Source organism: Scomber scombrus, chromosome 13, assembly GCF_963691925.1.
Source record: "Scomber scombrus chromosome 13, fScoSco1.1, whole genome shotgun sequence".
In the NCBI taxonomy this organism is placed as follows: Eukaryota; Metazoa; Chordata; class Actinopteri; order Scombriformes; family Scombridae; genus Scomber; species Scomber scombrus.
Genome location: NC_084982.1, coordinates 6,307,355 through 6,328,978, shown reverse-complemented (window position 1 = coordinate 6,328,978; position 21,624 = coordinate 6,307,355). Strand labels below are relative to the sequence as shown.

General features: G+C 38.9%; 1 protein-coding gene across 1 annotated transcript; it reads right to left on the bottom strand.

The window, feature by feature from the left end:
- Positions 1-1,706: 1,706 nt before the first annotated feature.
- Positions 1,707-17,668, bottom strand: ttll4 (tubulin tyrosine ligase-like family, member 4). The gene is made up of 20 exons (XM_062431771.1): positions 16,647-17,668; positions 15,900-16,386; positions 15,397-15,565; positions 14,533-14,609; positions 14,322-14,385; positions 10,806-10,924; positions 10,394-10,504; positions 10,042-10,118; positions 9,696-9,890; positions 9,190-9,272; positions 8,895-9,023; positions 8,578-8,700; positions 8,383-8,481; positions 7,844-7,978; positions 7,557-7,694; positions 7,294-7,390; positions 6,202-6,412; positions 5,974-6,041; positions 5,808-5,866; positions 1,707-5,269 (listed from the first exon to the last, which is right to left on the bottom strand). Exons 1-20 carry the CDS (start codon positions 17,289-17,291, stop codon positions 5,095-5,097), a joined length of 3,261 nt encoding a protein of 1,086 aa, XP_062287755.1. The 5' UTR covers positions 17,292-17,668; the 3' UTR covers positions 1,707-5,094.
- Between the last annotated feature and the right edge of the window lie 3,956 nt (positions 17,669-21,624).

Here is a 21,624-nt window from a genome sequence, read left to right as displayed (position 1 = left end):
CTCTAGTTCCCTCCCCCAATTATTCAAGTTTGTAATAAAATGTTGTTAAAAGTAAGTTTTTCAACACCTTCAAAAATCTATTACTATGCAACTTTGCAAAACCATGCATTTAAATAGTTTGCACAGCACAGCAAATCCCAACAATTCTCTTGTTGGTATTGAGACGTAGAGGCTAACACTGGCTAAATGCATTAATTAGCTGCTCTAACTAATCCCATGTTTGTGCAGAATTCAAAGTTATTTGAATCCATTTTATATGTTATAATACTGACCACACTAGATGACTAATTATAAATGCAGTTCACCAAAGGGGCCTGTAGCTGCTGGTTAAGAGAGAAGTTCAGATATTAATAGTTAACAACTGCTTACAGAGTCCTGACACACATTCAAGAATACCACAGCCTGGTTTCGGAGTCTGTGCACTCAGTGCTTCTAGCAATTCTCTGTAAAGTGTCTCATGTGTGCGTGTAATCGAAACACAGGTCGTTTCAGAAGTAAACAGGGGGTCATTGTTACATCATCGATGGCCAAATGCTTTATAGGGTCAGAATTTGGGAGATATTTCATTTTATAATCTGTTAAAAGTAACATGTATTTCAAGTATGGTTTCACAATTACCTTAAAACAACAATAGCATGTAACATGAGTATGACTAATATGAGGCTTTTACCACCCAAATGTTTAATTATCTTTATTAATAAATATATTTCAAACTTATAATCTTTTCAGTTTCAAAGTCCCTTTTTTTGTTACTATACCGTAGCTCAACAGGGAAACACTGTTCGAGGTTAAAAAAAGACTGTAAATGTGGCAGATATCCACATGATATTCATGACTGATTCATGACGGTCATGTAAGCTTCGGATAATTTTTTGTTTGTGAAACATTGTTTCACAAAATGACTGTGTTGAGTATATTTTGACCCCCATCTCTTACATTGAAAGTGTTTTAAAGGGGAACTTTGATTCATTATCTGGAAATCTCAAACAATCTTAAACAAGCTTTCCCTTACTCTGACAGTCTCTTAACTGGCATAAATCATACATCAATTCACAGAACCCAAACTGTACAAAATGCAGCAGTCAGACTTCTAACACTGATCAAGAAGAGAAATAATATGACTCTCCTCACAATGGCTGCCACTTGGTGTTTCTCATTCTGTCCTTTGTTGATTTTACATCTGCTTGTCAAGCTCTTTGTCACTGCTAATAACAGTAACATATTCTCCCATAGTCCTCGTCCTAGATAAAAAAGTGTATGATTAAATAATTGTGTTCTGTCAGTATTGTAGTCTGTGTAGTGACCCATTTGATGGCCACAATTTTAACACCAACTGCTTTCACCAACTAAGTAAATACATTTCTTAAATACCCCAGATAAAGATCCTGATCATGAGACTTGTACCTCAAATATCTTTTATTTTGAACTTGTCATCCTGAGCAATTTACACAGCCCTTTCACATGAAAACCTTACAATTGTTGAGTTAGTGAAAAATATTAAAATCTCCATTTACTTATTACATTTCAGTTATGTTATCAACAATTTCAAATGCAGTGTTATTTAATATATATATATATATATATATATATATATATATATATATATATATATATATATATATATATATATATATATATATATATATATATATATATATATAAACTCTCACAGGCAGCCAACAAACATGACAGCAGCCTGGCTGCGATGTAAAGTGGGATTAGCTAAATGAGTCAGAGCAAGTTGTCACTACTGAATTTGAATGTTTATAATGTCATTGACATACTGTGGACTACTTTGGTTTCATGTCTCAAGGGGCCCATGAAACCAATCCAAGATTCAATAGCAGCTATGTTGAATGACTACACAGGTGATGTTGTATGTTTTAGCTCAGACAGGCTTGAATACATGTTATTATTTAATATGTCATATAGAGAATGAGGAAAAAACATACAAAACCACCTATGATGTCCTGCTGATGCCGACTTTGTGCTTCCTTATTGTGGATGTGCGTGATGTGAGGCTAATACTGTGTCAGGCCCAGTTCAGACAGAGAAATTATGTAGTGCACATTACAGTAGGTGCATCGAAAAAGGGGGAGAAGGGGATGAGAAACAACTGACAACTAATTTTAAATTAAGTTTTTTTCTTCCCAAGACCTCACCATTCACTGGTTGCCTATTGTGACAAGTAAGTCAAACTACCCTGATTTTCTCATCCTTGTTAAATCAATATTTTGTGGGTTTTGTATATTGAATAAGCAGTCTGAAGACCTTGGGGTTTGGATGATTGTGCTAGCAGTTTTTTACTATTTTGTGATACTTTATAGATTAAAAATGAATCAATTATTACAAAAATAAACATATGATGGTAAAATAGCTTTTTACAGGCAGCCCCTATTGAAATATAAGGAGTTTAAAAAGTGTTTCTCCTCTGTGTGAATGGGCCTTTAGTGTTTGCCTCCACATCACAAGCTGATTTTTTGTTTGTTTGTTTGTATGCTGCTGTCACAATTAGCCTCTGTTACTTTTTATTTCTCCTTATATCCCACAAAGAAATGCTCATGCTTGCATGAAGATGTAAATGTGCGCTACATACTGACTACTTCACAGCAATTTGGCATCCGTTAGTAAAAGCATAACAAAACAACAAGGTTCAACAAGCTCCCACTTTTTTTATATTGTGGGAGCAAAAGTGACTTTCATATAAATTCCAATGGGGACATAAAGCAGGACTTCTTTAAGACTTTGTCTGGAGGATTTCAAATATTCATCTAAGTAAGACTGAGGTCGAGAAGCCGCTGGACTAAAGAAGATGAGGTTTGTTACCATAGCGGTTGGCTTTTAGAGAAGATTTATCCATTTTCACACATAAGTTCAAGTAGTTTGACTCCTCTGAATGTGCCCTCACAGTAGATGTATATTTTTGAAATAAAATACTTTTCTTTTCCTGAGGATACAATAAGTACTCTTCATTAACCACCCCACTCACAGTGTGGATGATTCTGGAAAATGATAACGAAGAATGTGCTTTGTATAGGTTTGTCTACAGGGTTTAAATTCTAGAGCTGGACTAACATTTTGGCAGCCTTTAAGAAAGTCTGTACAGAGAGCCGAAGTGAAACAGAAACTTCCTAAATAAGTTAAGATCAAGCCTGGGAACAGAACCTTTTTAACAGTATGTGGCGTTGTACACTTCTTATGTTTCAATTCAAATCTAATGTGTTTGTTTATTCAATATTTAAGGTTTTCTTTGCAGCCTTTAACAAACTCTGTTTCTCCTCCTTTAGGCGACCCCACTGGCAAAATGAGAGGGAGCTGTAGTTTGCATGCTAGAAAATGAACTGCTGTTTATATCACAATGGTTTTAACTTGTAAAAGCAAGCGCTGTACTTGAGTCAATGTCATGACTTCGGCTCTCTATACTGTTATTTAATACAAGTGATCGTCACACAGAAAAACGAAAGCCCTTTTGAAAAAAAGTCAAACAAGGTTGCTATTATCAAATGCCTTCAGCGTAACTTTTTTGCCTACCAACATGCAGAGTAATAAAGTTTGCCTTTTCATTTTCAAGTATCACTAACATAAATGAACATCGTGAACTAAAATGAGGTTTTTGTCAAACACACCAGCAACACCATCAACCAGAATAAAATAAAACTAAAATGACACTTTTTAAGCTGCAGAGATCTCAACGCGCCACAGAACATCTGGTGAGCACAGAATGGTCATTTTCTGTAGCACACCTTCTCTCCGATTCCCTGTTCCTCCCTTAACTTGTCCACTGAAAGCTCTTTTTTTTCTTCTCCTCTCCATTCGACAAACACACACACACAAAGCTTGTGTCTGTAAGGCTAGGAAGGTCACAAGATCGACTGCCCTCTTAACACCAAACTAACAGTAGAAACCACAGTATTGTGTCATTATTCATCACCACAACTTTGGACCACTGCGTTCAGCTCAAGCTATTAAGCTTTATTGTCTGTAAGTTAATGTTGTCTTAGCGGTTTCATTCTCTTCTAATGTGCACAAACCAACAGATTTGAAGTGCAGAGTTTGAGGAAGCCCATCATTCACAGTTTAGGTTTAGTACCAAATTCCAGTGAGGACAAACCTTTTGGGAAAATGAATGTGTCAGAGCAGCTGCCACTAAGTGGCAGTACAAGCGGGGTGTGTGAACAATTCAGGAAGTCAAGTTTAAGCAACACATTTTTAAGCCTGTTAATCCAAAACACTGCACAGCAATTTACGCTACTGTCTGACAGGATGTTAAAACTCTAAAAACGTTATCGCAGTGACAATTATTTTGTCGTCTTGACGATCGCAAGGTACCTGGAATGTTTGCTTACACTTATTTAAACAGCCAAGTGATGCTGCTTTGCATGACAAAAAAAGTTAAACTGGGTTAAACTTTTTTGCCAGTATTTAATTGGCTAGAGCACCTCTGTAGCACCCTCGATTGTGTAAATGCAGTTTCCAAATGATACTAATATCGATAACATGTTCAAACGCTAATAATGTTAATGAGATAAATGTAATACTTGAGATAATGCTTTGATATACTACCGGAATGAACCAGAAGGTTAAATCTGTCATGTCTGCACTGCATTGACTTAAAGTAAAGTAAGTTTGACATGCTGAGCAGACATGATGGGACGTTGCACCATCTGAAAGGCTGGACAACGATTGGCATATATGTGATTTGTAGTAAATGGCCTAAAACATACAAACAGACTTGTGAAGTCCAATTCGTATATAGTATACTTTTTTCAGTTGTGGCAATTGAGACTTACTTAGAAAGGATAATTAATCAGCTGCCTGCTATTCCCCCTAATATCCCCACCCCTTCACATTATTAATAGTACCTCCTTCTGATGCAAACTACAATTCTGTTAAGACCAAAATCCAGACCTTGCTCGAGTGTGCATTAAGACTTATAGATTTATAGCTTCAAGGTTATAGTTTAAGTACATTTCTGGTCCAGAGTGAGTGTTTTTCAGAGCCAGTAGACATGAAGATCACTAGAAACGTGTTTATGAGAGAGGTGAGGGCTATGGCTTAGACCCTGAGCTCCGTTTCTGGGTGCTAAGCAGCATGTTAGCAAAAGTGTTGGGGCAGCAGGCTCTGGGTGAGGCAGGGCTGAGGGCTTGCACAGGCACTGCTGGTGACACTAGATCCAGGACTTGGAGAAACAGGCAGGCTGGAAACGGATGCCACCTCCCCGTCTGAACCGTCGTCCTCGTCGGACCGGTGCTGAAGGCTGACCACCACTCTGAAGAACAAGTCACGGGAAGGTTCTCTTAATTTACTGTGTAGTGTTTGAATAAACCAAACCACATTTAAATAATAATATTCTCTTTGTTTTTGCACCAAATTGTAACTTTCTCACTTTAGCTGGTTGTACTACTATTACTACTTTTAGAAATTAATCAAATATGACCCAAAGTGAGTATTTAAGCTTTTTCCTCTTATGCTGTTATAAACAGCTTTTATTTGCCTCCCTGCCTGAATGGTAGTTTTATTCTCATTCTATTTTTATTGACCTTATTCTACACAAAAGGATATCATCATACACATTGCTGAAGATTATTAAACAAGGTCTTTACTTACACTGGCTAATTCTCTGTTCAATATTCTGTTCTCTATCTGCTAGGGACCCATCTGTTAGGATACTGTGTGTTTGTGTGTGTGTGTGTGTGTGTGTGTGTGTGTGTGTGTGTGTGTGTGTGTGTGTGTGTGTGTGTGTGTGTGTGTGTGTGTGTGTGTGTTTATGTTTATGTTTGTGTTTGTGTGTGTGTGTGTGTCTTTACCTGGATCTAGATGGACTGACAAGTTCACGTCTGTGGGAGACGTAGCTACACTTGGACCACTAGAACGGACAGGCAGATACAAATAGTTCAACATTTCAAATCAAAGTGATATTTTTCTGCATCATTTATTGAGACAAATGAATGACATCTTTCCACACTTCCTCACCATGTGAGCAGGGTCATTGGTTCCGAGATGGACTTTTTTCTGACAGAGAGTCCTCAGCAGACTGATACCTGCACATAAAAGAACATTTCACACACAGAGTCAATCTAATCTGTGCTGCCACGCATTCTTGTGTGTTATTACTTTCTTAAAATAAAGTAGGAGGAGATGAGGAGCTCCTAAATTTCTCCTTCAAATTTGTGAGCATTAATAAAAATCAACCTGACATACCTTTGGTCCTGTTGTTCCAGTACTTTTGTTCCCATTGGTCGAGCAGTATGTTGAGGTATCTCGTACACTCGAAGAAGCGGAGGTAGCGAGATGATGTCGGTGATGGGAAAATTCGCTCAAACTGACCTCTGCGACTCAGCTCGTTTTCGCTCTCTGCTAGCATGTGAACGTCCTCTGGAGTCAAAACATCCAACACTGTTGAGACGAAATCCTGATAGAAATCGAAAGTAACAAAGAAAGAAGGTTGGAACGACCATTTTTTTGCCTTTGTTACATTGCTCATAATGTAACTAGAACTGTGCACATACAGAATTTCATCAGCACCAGCATCTGTAGTTCTGTTAGTAGGTAGAATTTCCAATTTCTTCTTAGAGGGAGCAAAGCTTACTAATTACATCTATAATGGCAGCTTGTGGCTGTCCTGAGTACCTGTTGTTGCCATGGTGACAGTCATGCTGACAGTACCGTTTGTAACAAGTTTTTTTCAGATTATTTTGTGATTGACTGTTTAGCCATATACTTTATAAAAATTTGCAAATCAGAGGTTAAAAAAAAAGGATCAATAATCAGAATATAGATGTGGAAACCAGTAAGATCAAAATGAGAACATGAGTAATAAGATTGCTAGTTTTTATTGTGTGTTTCTTTTAACTTAGGTTACTTCAATTCATTCAGCTACGACACCAAGCTATGTTACAGATGGTCCAACTTTGGTAAGAAAGTTAGAAATGGGCTTTTTTAATAAAGCCTGCTGAGGGACTGTAGCCTAGGAACTGCCTAAGAGAACACATTCTGGGAAAAGAAATTTCTTCCTATGTTATGTGAAAGTAAACAGTGACAGAATGTATAACAACATTTCTTCTGGAAAAAAAACTGCACACTCAATAAAGCAGATTTGTTGTTCATGACATTTTAAGGTTTGCTGTGTTGCTTGTATCAATGTTGACAAATTTCCATTTTCAAATTATCTCCTTCATTCAAAACTGAAGGTCCTCAACATCAATGACGCTTAATGAGCCCAGAAAGTTCTACTAGGTTAAAATGACAAAAACATTTCCTACTTAGTGTTGAACTTTGTGTGTATTTGTGTACCTGGTCAGTGACGCAATGTGTGAGGTAAAATGCCCGTTTGACCTTCTCTTCAGCAGACAGATCAGATCTGGTCCTCTCCCTGGTACCCCCGTACAGACTACACACACACACAAAGTGGAACAAATAGAAAATGAAACCCTTGTGATACCAGTATGACAATCTGCAGCATGTCATTTCATCTCCACATGTCTCAAACGCAAAACTGTTATATGTAGTAGGAGTCCTCCCTGCCCTCGTTTATAAGGTGTAGAACCTCTTCCTACCTGCTGGTGGAGCTGGAGGTGCTGCTACCGGAGGCGACCACATCTTCTCTTTGGGGAATATGAAAACCAGCCAGGTTCAGGAGGTCTCTGATCATCTGACCTTTAATGGAAAGATCCAGCGCTGTGTTGGAATGCAGGCTGGACCAGAAACACAACAATTAGAGAATGTAGTCTGAAAACAGGTGTGTATAAGTACACACACACACACACACACATATATATATATATTTATATATGTATGTGTGTGTGTGTGTGTGTGTGTGTGTGTGTATATGTGTGTGTATTACCTAGGTGATATGTTGACCTCCAGGATCCAGGGTTTGAGGTTCTTGTCCAGCATGATATCGAAGCCGAACAGCTCGTGGCAGCTGTAGGGTGACTTAACATGCATCTTCAGCAGACTGTTAACATACGGTTCTGACCTGATAAACAAAACACAGGAGATGAAGAACTTATTTAAGAATCACATCTTTTCATTATTTCATGACACTTTTTATCAAAATCTATAGCACAGTATTTTGGTTAGATTCAGGTAAATGATTTGTGAATTTATCCTTTAATGAAATACTGTTTATCCACTTCGACAGCAATACGATTGTCAGTCATCCAGATTATACACATTAGAAGAGAAAAAATATACTGAAAAACATCCACATTAGGTTGTGATTTTAATATACGTATTTAAAATAAAAACATAATAAACTGAATGAGGAAAAAAAACTCACAAATGATTACAAATAATGAAAAATACAGCTATACACTGCGGTCATGGTCTATCTTAAGTGACCACCTTCTACATCCAGTGAATGGGGAGCTAGGGACTTACGCAATGATGGTTTTGATCACAATATCTTTAATCTTCTCCCATAGCACAGTGGTGTTGACTCCCTTAGCACTAAGATACTGCCACAATGCCTTCAAGGCCCTGAAAGTACACAAACATAGAGCACATTTTATTAGAGAGACAACACAGCAGCAAAAAGATGTTGCAGGTTTCAATTGTAACTTTTTCCTCAGTTACCATTTATGTCCCTGGCAGGCCTTGTCATCGCTGTTAGTCTGGTATTCAGAGTTTTTCTTGTTGACGCTGTAGTTGGTCAGGTGCATGAACTTGTTGCTCAGTGTCTTCATGGAAGACGAATACCTGGAGAGGAGAAATACAGCCGGTCTTAGCAAAATCTATAAAATATGACCTCTTTCTTTCTTACTTTTTCCCCACCGAAATTACTACTGGAATTTCCTCCTTGGAAATCATTGACGTTCACTTTTAGTGTCACTAATCTATTTGGACTTTTATTTAGTCAATTGTCACAATGCTGGATGCAGTGAAATACTGACTTGCAACTGGCGAATCGAACCAGTCCATCAGTGAAGATGTAAATTCTGAGCGGGTCGTAGGATGACACGTAGACGTAGATCCGCAGGTCAAACTTGTTACCGCTGATGAGGTAGGGCTTGTGGAGATACCTGTGAAATACAACCATAGTAACAATGTTTCAACCCAGTGAGCGAGTAACTGGTGTCAGGTGTCAAGTCAGTGGTCTGTATTGCTGATTTCCTCCTGTCATTTTAGAATCAGTGCTTCAATACTTAAATTGAAGACTTATTGTTCAAACTCTAGTGATCTACTTACTTCTGGACCAGTAGTGGTCTCCTGCGGGGCATCTGGCTCCATTTGTGGATGACCTGGATACCTACTCCTCTGGCTGAGGCGGGCTGTTGGACACGAGAGGAGAAAGAGAATGAACAAGGACAAGTAACATGATTAGACTCAGGATCTACTCTTTGGGCTACTTGAATTGATCAGATGCATCATTATCATCTGGATGACTCTATTAAAGTCCATCATTACTATTATTACATAGGTTAATTAGTTATCAGCTATGAGCATAAAAAGAGAAAAGAAATATATTAAATCAAAGTAACTATGAAGCATCTGCAAGTGATACATAGAAGCTGAAATCTGCTTTTCAATGTCATTAATTCACCAATTGCTGATGTTTGCTTGCAGCCACAAAAAAAAACAGAATTTCAAATGTATTCTATAAATATTTTTATGTTTTGAGACTGACTTTTTTTTCACAACTTTGTTCCTCAGTTAAACATAAACTGAAATGATCATCTAGAAGCAGAACATACAGGTTTGATGATCCATTTCTGCTTGGAGCCACTGTCCTCCCAGGCCTTGCGGAGCACCTTGATGTCCTGAGGCAGGATGAAGGTTCGGGGGAAAAAGCTGAACTCCTGTTTGCCATGGCGAATCCTCATCTTGGACAGGTTCCTCCACAGCCTGTCCTTCCTGCCAATCTGGAAGGTTCCTGGGAAGTGATTCAACTAGGACGAAAGAAACACCAACACAGCCACGTTAAGTGTAAGTCTGGACTGAAGATCTAAAAGTTAACTTGATTATTTTACTTTCCTTCAAGTTAAGACTTCCTGGGAGCAGAAACTGGGATGATAAGTGTATCTACAGTTTTTTTTTTACCTTCTGGTGCTCTCCAAGAGCCTTGAAGCCAGGAGACCTCATGTGGTGACCCCAGCAGCCTAACCAGTCATGGCTTTCTAAATGAACAACAGTAAGAAAACATTTTAATCATCCATGAAAACTGCTTACAATTATTTTCACACATGTAGATTTTTAATAAAAGGTGCAAGTTCCACTCATACTGTAACGAAATGTAAGGAGCAAGTATTAAATGTGTTTTATTGTGCAAAATTATTTGTACACAAGATTTTCAGATCTTAAGCGTGCCTGGTAAATTATCAAATAACTGAAAATGAATTATGTTTATTGAATGCAGCCACACAGAGACACACACACAGAAAAAGAGACTTACTTTTGGTGACTTTGAAGTGTGACCTGGTGATGGTGTTTTTGACAACATTTGGAGTGACGGGGCTCAACTTCCATTTTAACAGTCGTCTTTGTTCTGCGGGCAATAGCTCCACTGCAGAGCACACAACAAATGATTATCTTTATTTAATGACAAAATGTATCACAGCAAACATAATGCAAATACTGAACCAGTTCATGTCACTTAAACAATGACTGGAAATAGTAAAGATGTTGGTATAACATGTAACCTGTTCAGTAAAATAAACAGGTTAAATAAAACAACAATAATAATCACATTTAAAATGGATTAAATAAAATATGCATCTCTGTGCAGTCTGATAACAAAACTGACATCATACATCTGTGAGCTGACTGAGCTTACTGTCTTACACAACAGCTATGTGTGTCCTCACCTTTCTCACTGATGGTGCTGAAGTAGAGTGTTGAAGGGAAGTTGGGGAACAAACTGGGAACCAGAGCCGGTTTCTCCTCTCGTTCATCTTCCACCTCCAGCGACATTGGTTCCTCAACCCTAAGAGAGAGTCATAATGGACACATTCATCAATGGTGGAAACCCAAACACATGCTGCCTTTCACTTTCATACCAATGTCACTATAGTACTTAACACTGAATATTGAAGTTATTATATATGATGGACTATAAGATCAGAAATTGGGATCTAGACAGTCTTGAAAAATATTAATTTACATCAAACTAATTCTATTTATATCATTGACCTGAGCTTGTGTTTGTGTGTTGAGGTCTTGTGGTTCACTAAAACCAATATAAGTATATCGACAACATCTCACAGAGGAGCTATAGGGGCTTTTGGACCAGAGGAACTTTTTCATGGTTCTGAGAACTGCTGGAGTAACGATCCCCTTTTTATTGTGTCTGCACTGCAGGAACTGGGAATGATCGTAGTTCCTAAAAAGACATTTTGAGCGACTTTTTTTACCTCGTAGTTCAGGGTAAGTACTCTCCCAGCACAAGACGAACCTTGACTAAGTGTGCTGTGATTGAGTGAGCCAATGCAGCACCGGTAACCTTCTTTTTTTACATTAAAAAAAAAACAACCTGTTTTAAAGCAATCATATACTCAAAATTAGCAGGTCTGCTTTCCAACTCCGTTATCATCATGAAACCCACTACACACAACAAGCACACAGCTCCGACCACAGCGTCCTCCATCTTGTTGTTCTTATACATTGCGCAAAGGTGACATTACTAAAACCAACCGCTGCCCATCTTACGTCACTTCAGCGTTCCTATTGGTGGTGCGAATGCAAACAGAAAAAAGTCCTTGAAGGTATGTAGTTCTTGAGGAAGCTCCTCAGTGGGTAGTTCCTCTCAAGTCCCCAAAACATGGGAAGTGTATCTACAGTTGTTGTTCTGTATTCTTGTTAAGCATGTTTGTAAAAATGTAATTTATAAAATGTTTCTAGTGAAGAATGAACAGTTCTTATCCTTTTAACACCACACTTTAGCTCAGCTAGTATGTGCCTGAAATTACTAGTTCAGCCTTGGGAGTACAAACTACCATGCAGGATGCAGTACCATCATTTTGCCTGCTGACAGCAGCAGCTCAGCTTCAACACAATTACCTGAGTGCACTGTGACAAAATCATCTCAACTCAAAACTTCACTAATACTATTTTCTCACAAAAAAAACCCTCATTGACAGAGAGATGCAGTAAATCATGTTATTCAGTCTGTAATACAGCTGTAATAAAACATATTACATATTATTACATAAACATATTAACTGTTATGTAGCTGAATAAAATACAACACAATTTAATACATGACTGATCTGTTCATTTTAACATATGTATGTAAATGTGGTGATATGTATACAAATAGAGCTGAAGAGGCAGTGCTGTTGTTCTGTCCAATAAAAACATGAAGCTTCACTTTACATTCAGACAAACTAATGTGGCAGCTACAACTGTTAGATTTAATCTGTGAGACCAACATTTGTCTTCCAAAAGGAATTTAATCATATATCAAAGTGCTGCAGAGACATTAGAGCCGGCTGTAAATTACAAAGAGCTTCACTCTTTATAATCAACAGTAGAACTCCCCCCAGGATGATGATAGACGTTGTCCGGCCAATCATCTCATTAGTTGGACTACTAGGGACCAGCAGCTCCGAAAAATCTCCAAAAACATTGGCGCAAATATACAAATAGGCGTTATGTGGATAAACTGACCACATATTGGGAATCTAAATGGTTACTTTATAAACAATAAAAAATGTTGAAAGTAAAAAGAAAAAAAAGTGACATATATTTACAGTCCTATAGCGAGAATTTCAACAGTTTTTAGATCTCCACCATCACTACTGGTTGGTGTAAAATGCATTGTCAGTCAGTCAGTTAGGTACTTTTGAGTTTATAGGGCTGTCCCCACTGTTACAGCCCAGCCAGAAGGTAGTGCAGATAGAATTAAGTTCAGTAACTTTTAAATAACAGCAGTCGGCATCCAGTCACCACTCTAGTTTGTAACACAAGACAAGTGTGATGGGGATGGACGCTTGTTTACACTCTACCCTAGTAACATGATGCTAGTGTGGGTTAAAGGCATCACACGGAGGGGGATGAGAACATTTTGACACTGAGTAGATACAAATGAAGGAGTCACACTGATACTGATTTCTGATCTACCCAAATTAACGTTCCCACATTTAAAACTGCTTTTCACAGAGACTGACTGGGCAGTTTGCCAGTAGAGATCCAGTGATGGCTCGACATAAACGGGAGCACATACAAGGCTATATTTCATGTCAGGAATCATTCTACAGTACAAAGCTCAGAAGCTCAGATCTTTTTGACTCCAAAATCGGATGAATCCTGAGCTCTTTTTTCCACCTACTTTTATCCACTTCACATAACCCCCAACCCTTACCCATAAAAAAAAGAAGAAAGAAACCACTCACGTGACAGTCATATATGAAGCAGGGAACGATGGATCAACGGATAAATGAAGGATGGCGGACGATATTATCTTGTCAGAAGTTTTCTCTCAAACAAAAACCATCAAACACCAACAAGGATACGATGGCATAACAGCTACACTGAGCCAACTTATCACTATAGTATACCTACAGGAGCTATAGCTTTCAGGAAAGGGGAGGGGGCGGAGTTGGGGGGGGTTAACCTAAATGAATACATAAACAAATCAGCAGGTGGGGAGGGTGACAATAGCGGTCCCTATCCAGGCTGTTTTAGCAGAGAATCAGCTCCGAGTCTTTGGTAGGGAGTTCTACTGTTGAGGCCATCACAGCGGAAAACAATAAGATACACAATGCAGCAGACCTTTCCACCACACTCTGCTGCTTTCAGCCCCTTTTAACAATGCAGTGAGAGTGAATGACAGAGAGAGAGAAAGAGACCACAGGTTCTGATGGATCTATACTTTATCGCATTTCTGGGGGAGGGGGGAAAACCAATTAGAAAGCAGGTTTAGGTGTGAAGTGGTCCAATGACAGGACAACTGACCAGGCTCATAAATGACCCTAAGAGGATATATGGATATGTTTTTATTCTATAGTGATTCATTTTACGTTTCTTGCTCAGCAAAGCTTTACAAGCTCATAGTGACACTGCTGGGGGGGCTTTGAAAGATATTTGTAGATACATATCTACTTTTTAACTGTGTATAGTAAGGTTATGTGATCTGAAGCTGGCCACGAGGATTATGTGTCACTAGGTGAAAAAAGATCATTTATTCTATATCTATAACACAATATGGATGAGTGATGGGGGACTGAAATCATCCAGAAATGTTCCAAAAACACTGTCATGAGGAGTGTTTGTAAGAATAAAGTGAGAATGTAGTAGTCTACTAGAGAGTTCATTTTATTTTGCTTATCTTAAACACCGGAACTGAAGTGTGTGCATGTGTGTGGAGTTACAGCCAGTCTCACCCGGAAAGATGTGCGAGGGATGCTGTGGATGAGGTCCCAATGATGGATGAGCAGTCTGAATCATCTGAGGAAAAGGGAGGAAACCTAAAGTCAGCTGTTTACTCCATAAACAGAGCTGATAACAAGCTGACTGCATCATTGAACTGTAAGTGTGTGTGTGTGTGTATGTGTGTGTGTGTGTCATTATTGTGTGTGTATTATTACATCTTACCATCATCACTACAAGCATTCTCTAGCTCATCAGGTAGCTCCTCCTCACCTCCATCCACTTGCATAACATACTCCTGGCTGGAAAAAATTATTATAAAGTGACATTTTTATATGATGTGGGAAAATAAAACTGCAGTATTTAGGGGTGTGATGAAAACGCGACGATATTTCTCGTCAAAGTGAATTTTGTCTCGCGAAGCTATAATTAAGGGGCAGGGGCGCACCAAAAAAACAACAAAAAAAAACAAATCGCCTTTCTATCGCTCATTCGCACTTCATGTCTTCTTTTTATAATGTCACGTGTAAAAAAGTAAAATGAGTTACACTACCAAATTATAACACAATTTATGTTGTTCTACTTGTGTATTTATGTGATACAGGATTTGTGCAATTTACTTTTATTTCTGTGTTTTTCTTATTAGCAATATGTTATAATTGGATTCTTTATTTAATTTATATGTATATATTATATATATTTATATATTTGGTATTTGTGACTGTATCTAACTTTTGTATATTTGGTTGTTATTTCCATAAATACCAAAATTATCCATCTATAAAATATCTATATGGGGAAACGTTTTACAGAGCTGCATACTGCATATGATAATTATATAATTAGAAAGTAGAACTAAAGTGATTCATTAGTTAAAACATTTCAATTCAATTTCCATTTTGTGAATTTCAAATAAAAGAACAGCCATGTATTTCTTCATTGAAGTTTTCTTAAAAATATAGTTAAAATCTCGTCTCGTCTCGATCTCGTGAACCCAATATCTCGTCTCGGCTCGTCTCGCGAGCTGAGTGTATCGTCACACCCCTAGTAGTATTGCATTGACTGAGAAGACATTAAGTGTTCTCTCACCCAGACAGCTGAGTCTCTCCGACCGGACACTCCTCTGACGTTGAGGGAGAGGAAGGGGAGGGAGATGAGGATGACGTGCAGGCAGACTGCCCCTGCTTGGTTAGGTGGATGGTGGAGATCTTGGTGGTCACAGAGCCCACCAAGGCTCCTGGAGGATGTGAGGCCACGGCTGAGGGTGAAAAGACAGTCAGGCATCCAAAGAGTTTGCAATGCTCCATAAAAACTAAAAGTAAATTATTTCTAAAGACATGAATCATGCGTTTCGTGATTTTCTACTTATTAGACTCCAATATTTCATTGTGTTTAAGTCTTTATTTCCTCATAGCATAATCATAAGAAACATACTTGTTTTACCAGAATTCTACTTTATTACCACAGTTATAAATATTTCAGTAAATCTTGCATTCAACATTTCTGAGTTCTGCAGTTCTTGACTGCTAATCTGTAGTGTGGATTAACGACCATTCTCTCATTACACTAAGTAAACCACTGCTTCTAATTACCTAGAGTGTCATCCAGTGTTGTGGACTCCTCCACCTGAGTGGCACTGACACTGGCACTGAGCACAGTTGGCGTGGGGCCATTTGGACAAGGACTGGCTGCTGGAGGACTTGTTCTTCCGCATGTGGACAGGGTGCTTCCTGGTGGACATTGACTTTCTGGGACCTGCTTGTTTATGTCTAGTGATGCAGTTGTTTGGGGCTTACTCTGGGAAGCGGCTGCCACCACCGCTGGAGGACTACCTCTTACCAGCAACAGATTGTTTAAAGCAGATATTTCTGTGCAACTGTTTTGTGTTTGAATGGATTTTGTTGCCGGTTTCGCTGAATGACTCCTCTTAGTCGTCGTTTCTCTCGTTGTGCTTCTTATTTCTGCTTTTGTGGTGTTGAGGCTGGAGGCATCCTTTCCTAACGCTGTCCCCTGGTGTTCACAAAGAGTAAGGCATGGAGGAGGCACTGAAGGCGAGGAAGAACAGTCTGCAGCCTCGTACTAAAAGACAAGGCAAGTTTAAATGTGGAGGACTTACATACAGTTAAAGCTTACAAACAGCTAGTATTGCCATTGTAAATAGACAGCACAGCTTTAATATATTGATATAAAAACAAAAGTTGAGTTCATGAAGGGTATGTATAACAAATATTAACCTCAACTATGATTTAATAAAAGATAACCTTTTTTTTTATTTATTTTTTTTATTTTTTTGGGAATATGTTCCTTTATACTTCATAGCACTTTATACCAACACTCACCATCAACTTGTTAGTTCGTTTATAAGTGGGTTGTCCTTTGATGAACAGGTCCTGATGACAAACTGACAAAAGGGTATCCAGTCCTAATGGCGCATCACCTGACGCAGCCTGACATCTGCTCATAGCTAAACTGCCTCCTGGCTGAGAGGACTGGAGCGATGTACATTTCTCCGTGGTGCCAGTCAGCTGAACATTAATCCCAACTTGGCATTCCTTCTTGGGGATGGAGGAGGAAGGGGCACTGGTCTCTATGTGGCTGCTATAAGCCTGCTTCTGTCCTGCTGCCAGTAACTGGTGTGAACCTTGAATCCAATTAATTTGTTGTGGCAGGGTTGGAGACCCGTCTGGCACAGTGGTGAATTGGCTCTGGGTGTTGGTTTTACTTCTGTCCCCGCTCTCCCATACAGAACCCACAGACGGGGCCGCTGCTGTCTGCTTAATGGCAGATGAGGCAACATTTGAGGAGAAAGGTTTGGCTTGGTCCTTTCTCCTGGACAGCTCTAGGGCAGGCTGACTAAAAGGCACTTTAGTGGCCGCAACTGTCTTGGCATTTGTACTGACAGATGTTGTAGAGGTGGGACTATCGGCATTGGAGGAAGCCCGGGGCTTTCCCCCACCCCATGGGGAGGACTGGTTGGTGGGCATGGCACCGTCAAAATCAAAAATGCGGTTATTTTTGAAGAACTGGGATCCTGGCTGGACTGGCAGAAGAGGGATTGACAGTTGAGATGATACCAAATGAGCCTGAGTCGGAGGGAGCAGGTTCCCTTTCCGAGAATACCTGTACCTCCTGGTTGCTCCCCACTCAAGTGAGTGTTTTTCCAGAAGAAATCAGTTTTGAGCTGTCAGCTCCAACTGAACGGAGTAGTGGATTTCCTGTTGGTTGCTGTATATTGACTACAAGTCCTTGATGAATCCTCACCAACAGTAATCATAACTGCCACCACAGCTGCTGTGACAGTTAGCAATACAACACCTAGGCCTAGCACGTGTGCTGCAGGTCAGTAGGACACTGTTAGCGCTCTGTAGCGATGCAGTGTTATAAGGCAGGCACATGAGGATTCCGATTTTTCCTGAGGCAAAGGGCTTCACACTCCAGCTAACAGTCACACTTTTATACAAGTTATACAATTTAATATAAGGCCAAGGCAGGGTGAATGAAGGAGTATTGAGTACATTAATAAGTAAACTAATAGGATAGATGCAAAGTGAGCCAGAAGCAGTTTCTCCTTATTCTTCTTCACGACTCTGGGGATGAAGTCAACGCTTCAGGCTGCATAACACTGCATACTTGGCTCACACTAAGGGACCAGGCCTTGGAGGAGAGAGCCGTGTCCTTGGAGCTTTGATGAATTCCACAGTCACTTCACAGGATGCAACAATGTCCAGCTTTCACCGCTGAAACTATACAAGAAGAGAAGTCAGTCTGAGAGATCCCAATCTTACTAATGATATAAATTACTTTGCTCCCTCTACTATGGAAAGAAAGTCAGCAAAACTTGTTTAATACAGTACAAAGCGGGTTGGTAACCCTAAAGAAGATAAAAACATATTTTTTAAAGATGTTATTGCTTGTAAGTATATTTAAGTGGGTGCTCCACTACTGCTGAGGCCAGTCAAACATTAAAGGCAACATTATTTTAACATTTACAACCCCTTTCTCCAGCCATTTAGATAAACTCACTAAATTGACACTGTGTCGTTGTGATGTTATGGTACATTAAATCAATCTTTTGCGGAAAAAATAGATGGTTATTAAATTATTGTAAACGGATGTGTAATCGATGCTTACCTCTGGGACCAGACTGTATGCGAATACATGAGGCACAAACCGGGGCTAATCTGAGGCCATGCCAAGAGCAGTAATGCCAATAAATTGCCTCTTATTGAGTATGTGTGTGTGATCTGGATACAGTTGTCAGCAGACATAATAACATGTGTTGAGGTTGAGATAAGCCAAAGCTGCTGTCAATATGACAGAGGTCCAGGAGAAGAGTTTCACGTGTGTACTTCCAGGACACGCCGCTTAGCTTAACGTTAACCGGGCTAATGGAGTCGTTTATAGTTAACTAAACAACCGGCAACGTTCGTTCGCTCACTAACTAAATGTTATGGCTTCATTACAGATAAAAGAAACTGGACCTGCCTGACAGTCAGCAATTACCTCACAGTAGCTTATATCCGTCTGTGTTTACCACTGCACCGTCCAGCGTTAACTGTTAGCGTTAGCAACAACGATTCAACACAACAACAGCAACTGTCAACACCGCCCCGTGGACAGAAGTGTTACCGGTGAACACACAACCTCGTTATTAGTCCGGGAAAATATATTCTTACTCACATGGTCCCCTGAAACACGCTCCAGTGGTTTGCCGATGCTGCTACACGTTACAGTTTCTCGCATCGCAGTTGCTAGCTGATAAGTCTGAGTGACACATCATGGCCGAAGATCGTCTATTGAGGCCAGATTCACTCAGGAGTCTCACTTTGTGCACCAGAGCGCCCTCCGCTGGCTGCAACTCCACTACACTCACCTTACTGACAGGTTTGATAGTGAGAGTGATGGCTTAGTGTTTGAATGTATTGGAACCCAAAGTAAACTTTTAAATACATTGACAAATGAATTTATTTCAGCCGACTATATTACCAACCAAGTGTCTTTGAAAAAACTCGCAAAGTACTATTTATATACATATTCCTCATCATTTATAGGCTGAGCATTAAGCTTTTTTTTTTTTTTTTTTTTTTTACAGCAATGCCTTGAGTTCACATTCATATGGCAGCTAAAAGGATATACAATATAGGATAACAATCACATTAATAACAGTAACATTTCAAATTAAACAAATGACTGTCAGACAAGACAGCGATAAAAAGAGTTAAAAATGATTAAAAAAAAGTCAAACAACAAATAAATAATGGGCAAGTCTGCCAAGAAAGATATACAAATATATTACACAACAATATACAAAAAGAACAACAGAATGTTTGGTCTGTTTAATTCATTTGGGAGTGTTTATTTTAGTTTGTATCCATCATCTGCTGTTTCACTATGGGAGGTGCAATATGCCTATATAAAAGTGGTAGCCTAAACTGTGGTAAGTGCTACATCTATATTGTAGGTTTAATATACCTTAGTTTGGATCTTATTTTATTTGTTTGATCCTAAAAAGTGTCAATATACTTTCTCCTAACATGTATCAATGTGTATATTGTTATATATGATCTGTGTGGACCCCAGGAAGGGTAGCTAGTGTCATTTGTAATTGCTAATATCAATAAACTAAACTCAAAAAGTCCAATTCAACAAATTACCTTAATTTTTATAAGTTATGGAAAGGCATTACTTTTTAGAATGTAAATTCACTCAGGCAGGTACATTGCTTATTGGGAATGACAACATAGTCAGAGATCATACAAAACAAGGGCTTTCAGAAAACAATGAGGCAGACATGTTATTATAATTACAGAGGGTGCAACATGACGTACAGATTATAAAAGATAAACCTGTGGCTTTGAAGAGTCCATGGCTGAGACTGAAATCAATCCCCTGTTCATTCATTCATATAGATAAATAGATAATTTCCTACCCCTATTTGTCATCATGACCGTTTTGTGTCATCATTGAGAGTCACACAATTAAATAAATGAAGTTATTTTTCTAGGTTCTTAAGTTTGTAATTAAATAATTACTTCATCCTGTTTGCAGGGGTAAACTACTCTACTGGCAAGTTCACAACATTCACACTGAATATAACTGAAACATATTTAATACAACAAATGAAAATATTAATATTTTGTTGCACAGCCTTTGGAGGCAGTAATTGCAGTCAAGCTCTTTCTGTAACTCTAAAAAAGGTTTCTACACTTCTCTACCAGTCATTTGACCCACTCAATTTTCTCAGGTTTGATGGGTGTTGTCTCCCAACTGCAAGTTTCAGTTCTTTCGACAGATGATTATTGGGATTCAGATCAGAAAGTTCTCTTCTCATCCACTCTTGAGTGCTTTTTGATGCATGTCTGAGGTCATAATCCTGCTGGACCCATGACCTGCAACACAGACTCACTGGGCTGTATGTTTCACTCCAGAATGTCTTGATAGTCTTCTGTTTAATTGTTCCCTGTGCAGATTCAAGACACCCAGTGCCTGAGGCAACAAAGCAACCTCAAAAGCCAACCCCGGTCCAAAGCACATTCTCCCAGAAGGACTGTAGCTGGTCAACATGCATTTTGTCAAAGTCCAGTTTGGCTTTTTTGTGACTCCTTCTTAGAAGTGAGATCTTCCTGGTCTTCTACCATGGAGCCCATTTTCCTTCAGACAGATGGATGGTGCAACTTCAAACTATTGTACCTTGAATTTGAAGATCAGCCTGAATCTGTGTTGAAGTTTTCTTTGGTTCTTTCTCAACCATTTGAGCAATCCTTCTGTTCAACTTCAGGCCAATTTTCCCAGTTTGCGACCACGTCCAGAGATGTTGGCTACAGTTCCATGGGCCTTAAACTTCTTAGTAATACTGGCAACAGTGGTCATTGCAACATTAATCACTTTAGAGATTTCGTAACATTTACATAGACCATGCTTGGCTATTACTATGTCTTTTTCCTTCTGCTTTCCATGTTCCATGTGATGGAACAAAACAGCAGAATGAATCATTTTATCCTTTTGAACTGGCTGCATGTGATTATACCATTGAAATCACCTGTGATACTAATTAAAACACACTAGTCTGCTTAAAGTATCACTACAAAATCAATTATTTCTTACAACTTCTAAGGGATGCCAATAGTTTTGTCAAGGCTATTTTAGAAAGTCTTTGTAGAATAAGCACAAGCTCATGTTCTCACAACTTTTTTGTTCTGTTCCACTGCAAACCAAACATAGACACACATTCATAATAAAATATCTTTTAATTTCCATACTGGTCAAGACAAATGATGCATTATTTAAATAAAAGAAACACAGACACCAATCATTTCA

Excerpts from the sequence above, each read along its gene's own strand:
- ttll4 (XM_062431771.1), bottom strand. The coding sequence starts at position 17,291 with ATGCCCACCAACCAGTCCTCCCCATGGGGTGGGGGAAAGCCCCGGGCT. Across the intron at positions 9,273-9,695 it reads AGAAATGGATCATCAAACCT|CCCGCCTCAGCCAGAGGAGT; the intron begins GTATGTTCTGCT and ends CGTGTCCAACAG. Across the intron at positions 9,024-9,189 it reads AGACCACTACTGGTCCAGAA|GTATCTCCACAAGCCCTACC; the intron begins GTAAGTAGATCA and ends TGTATTTCACAG.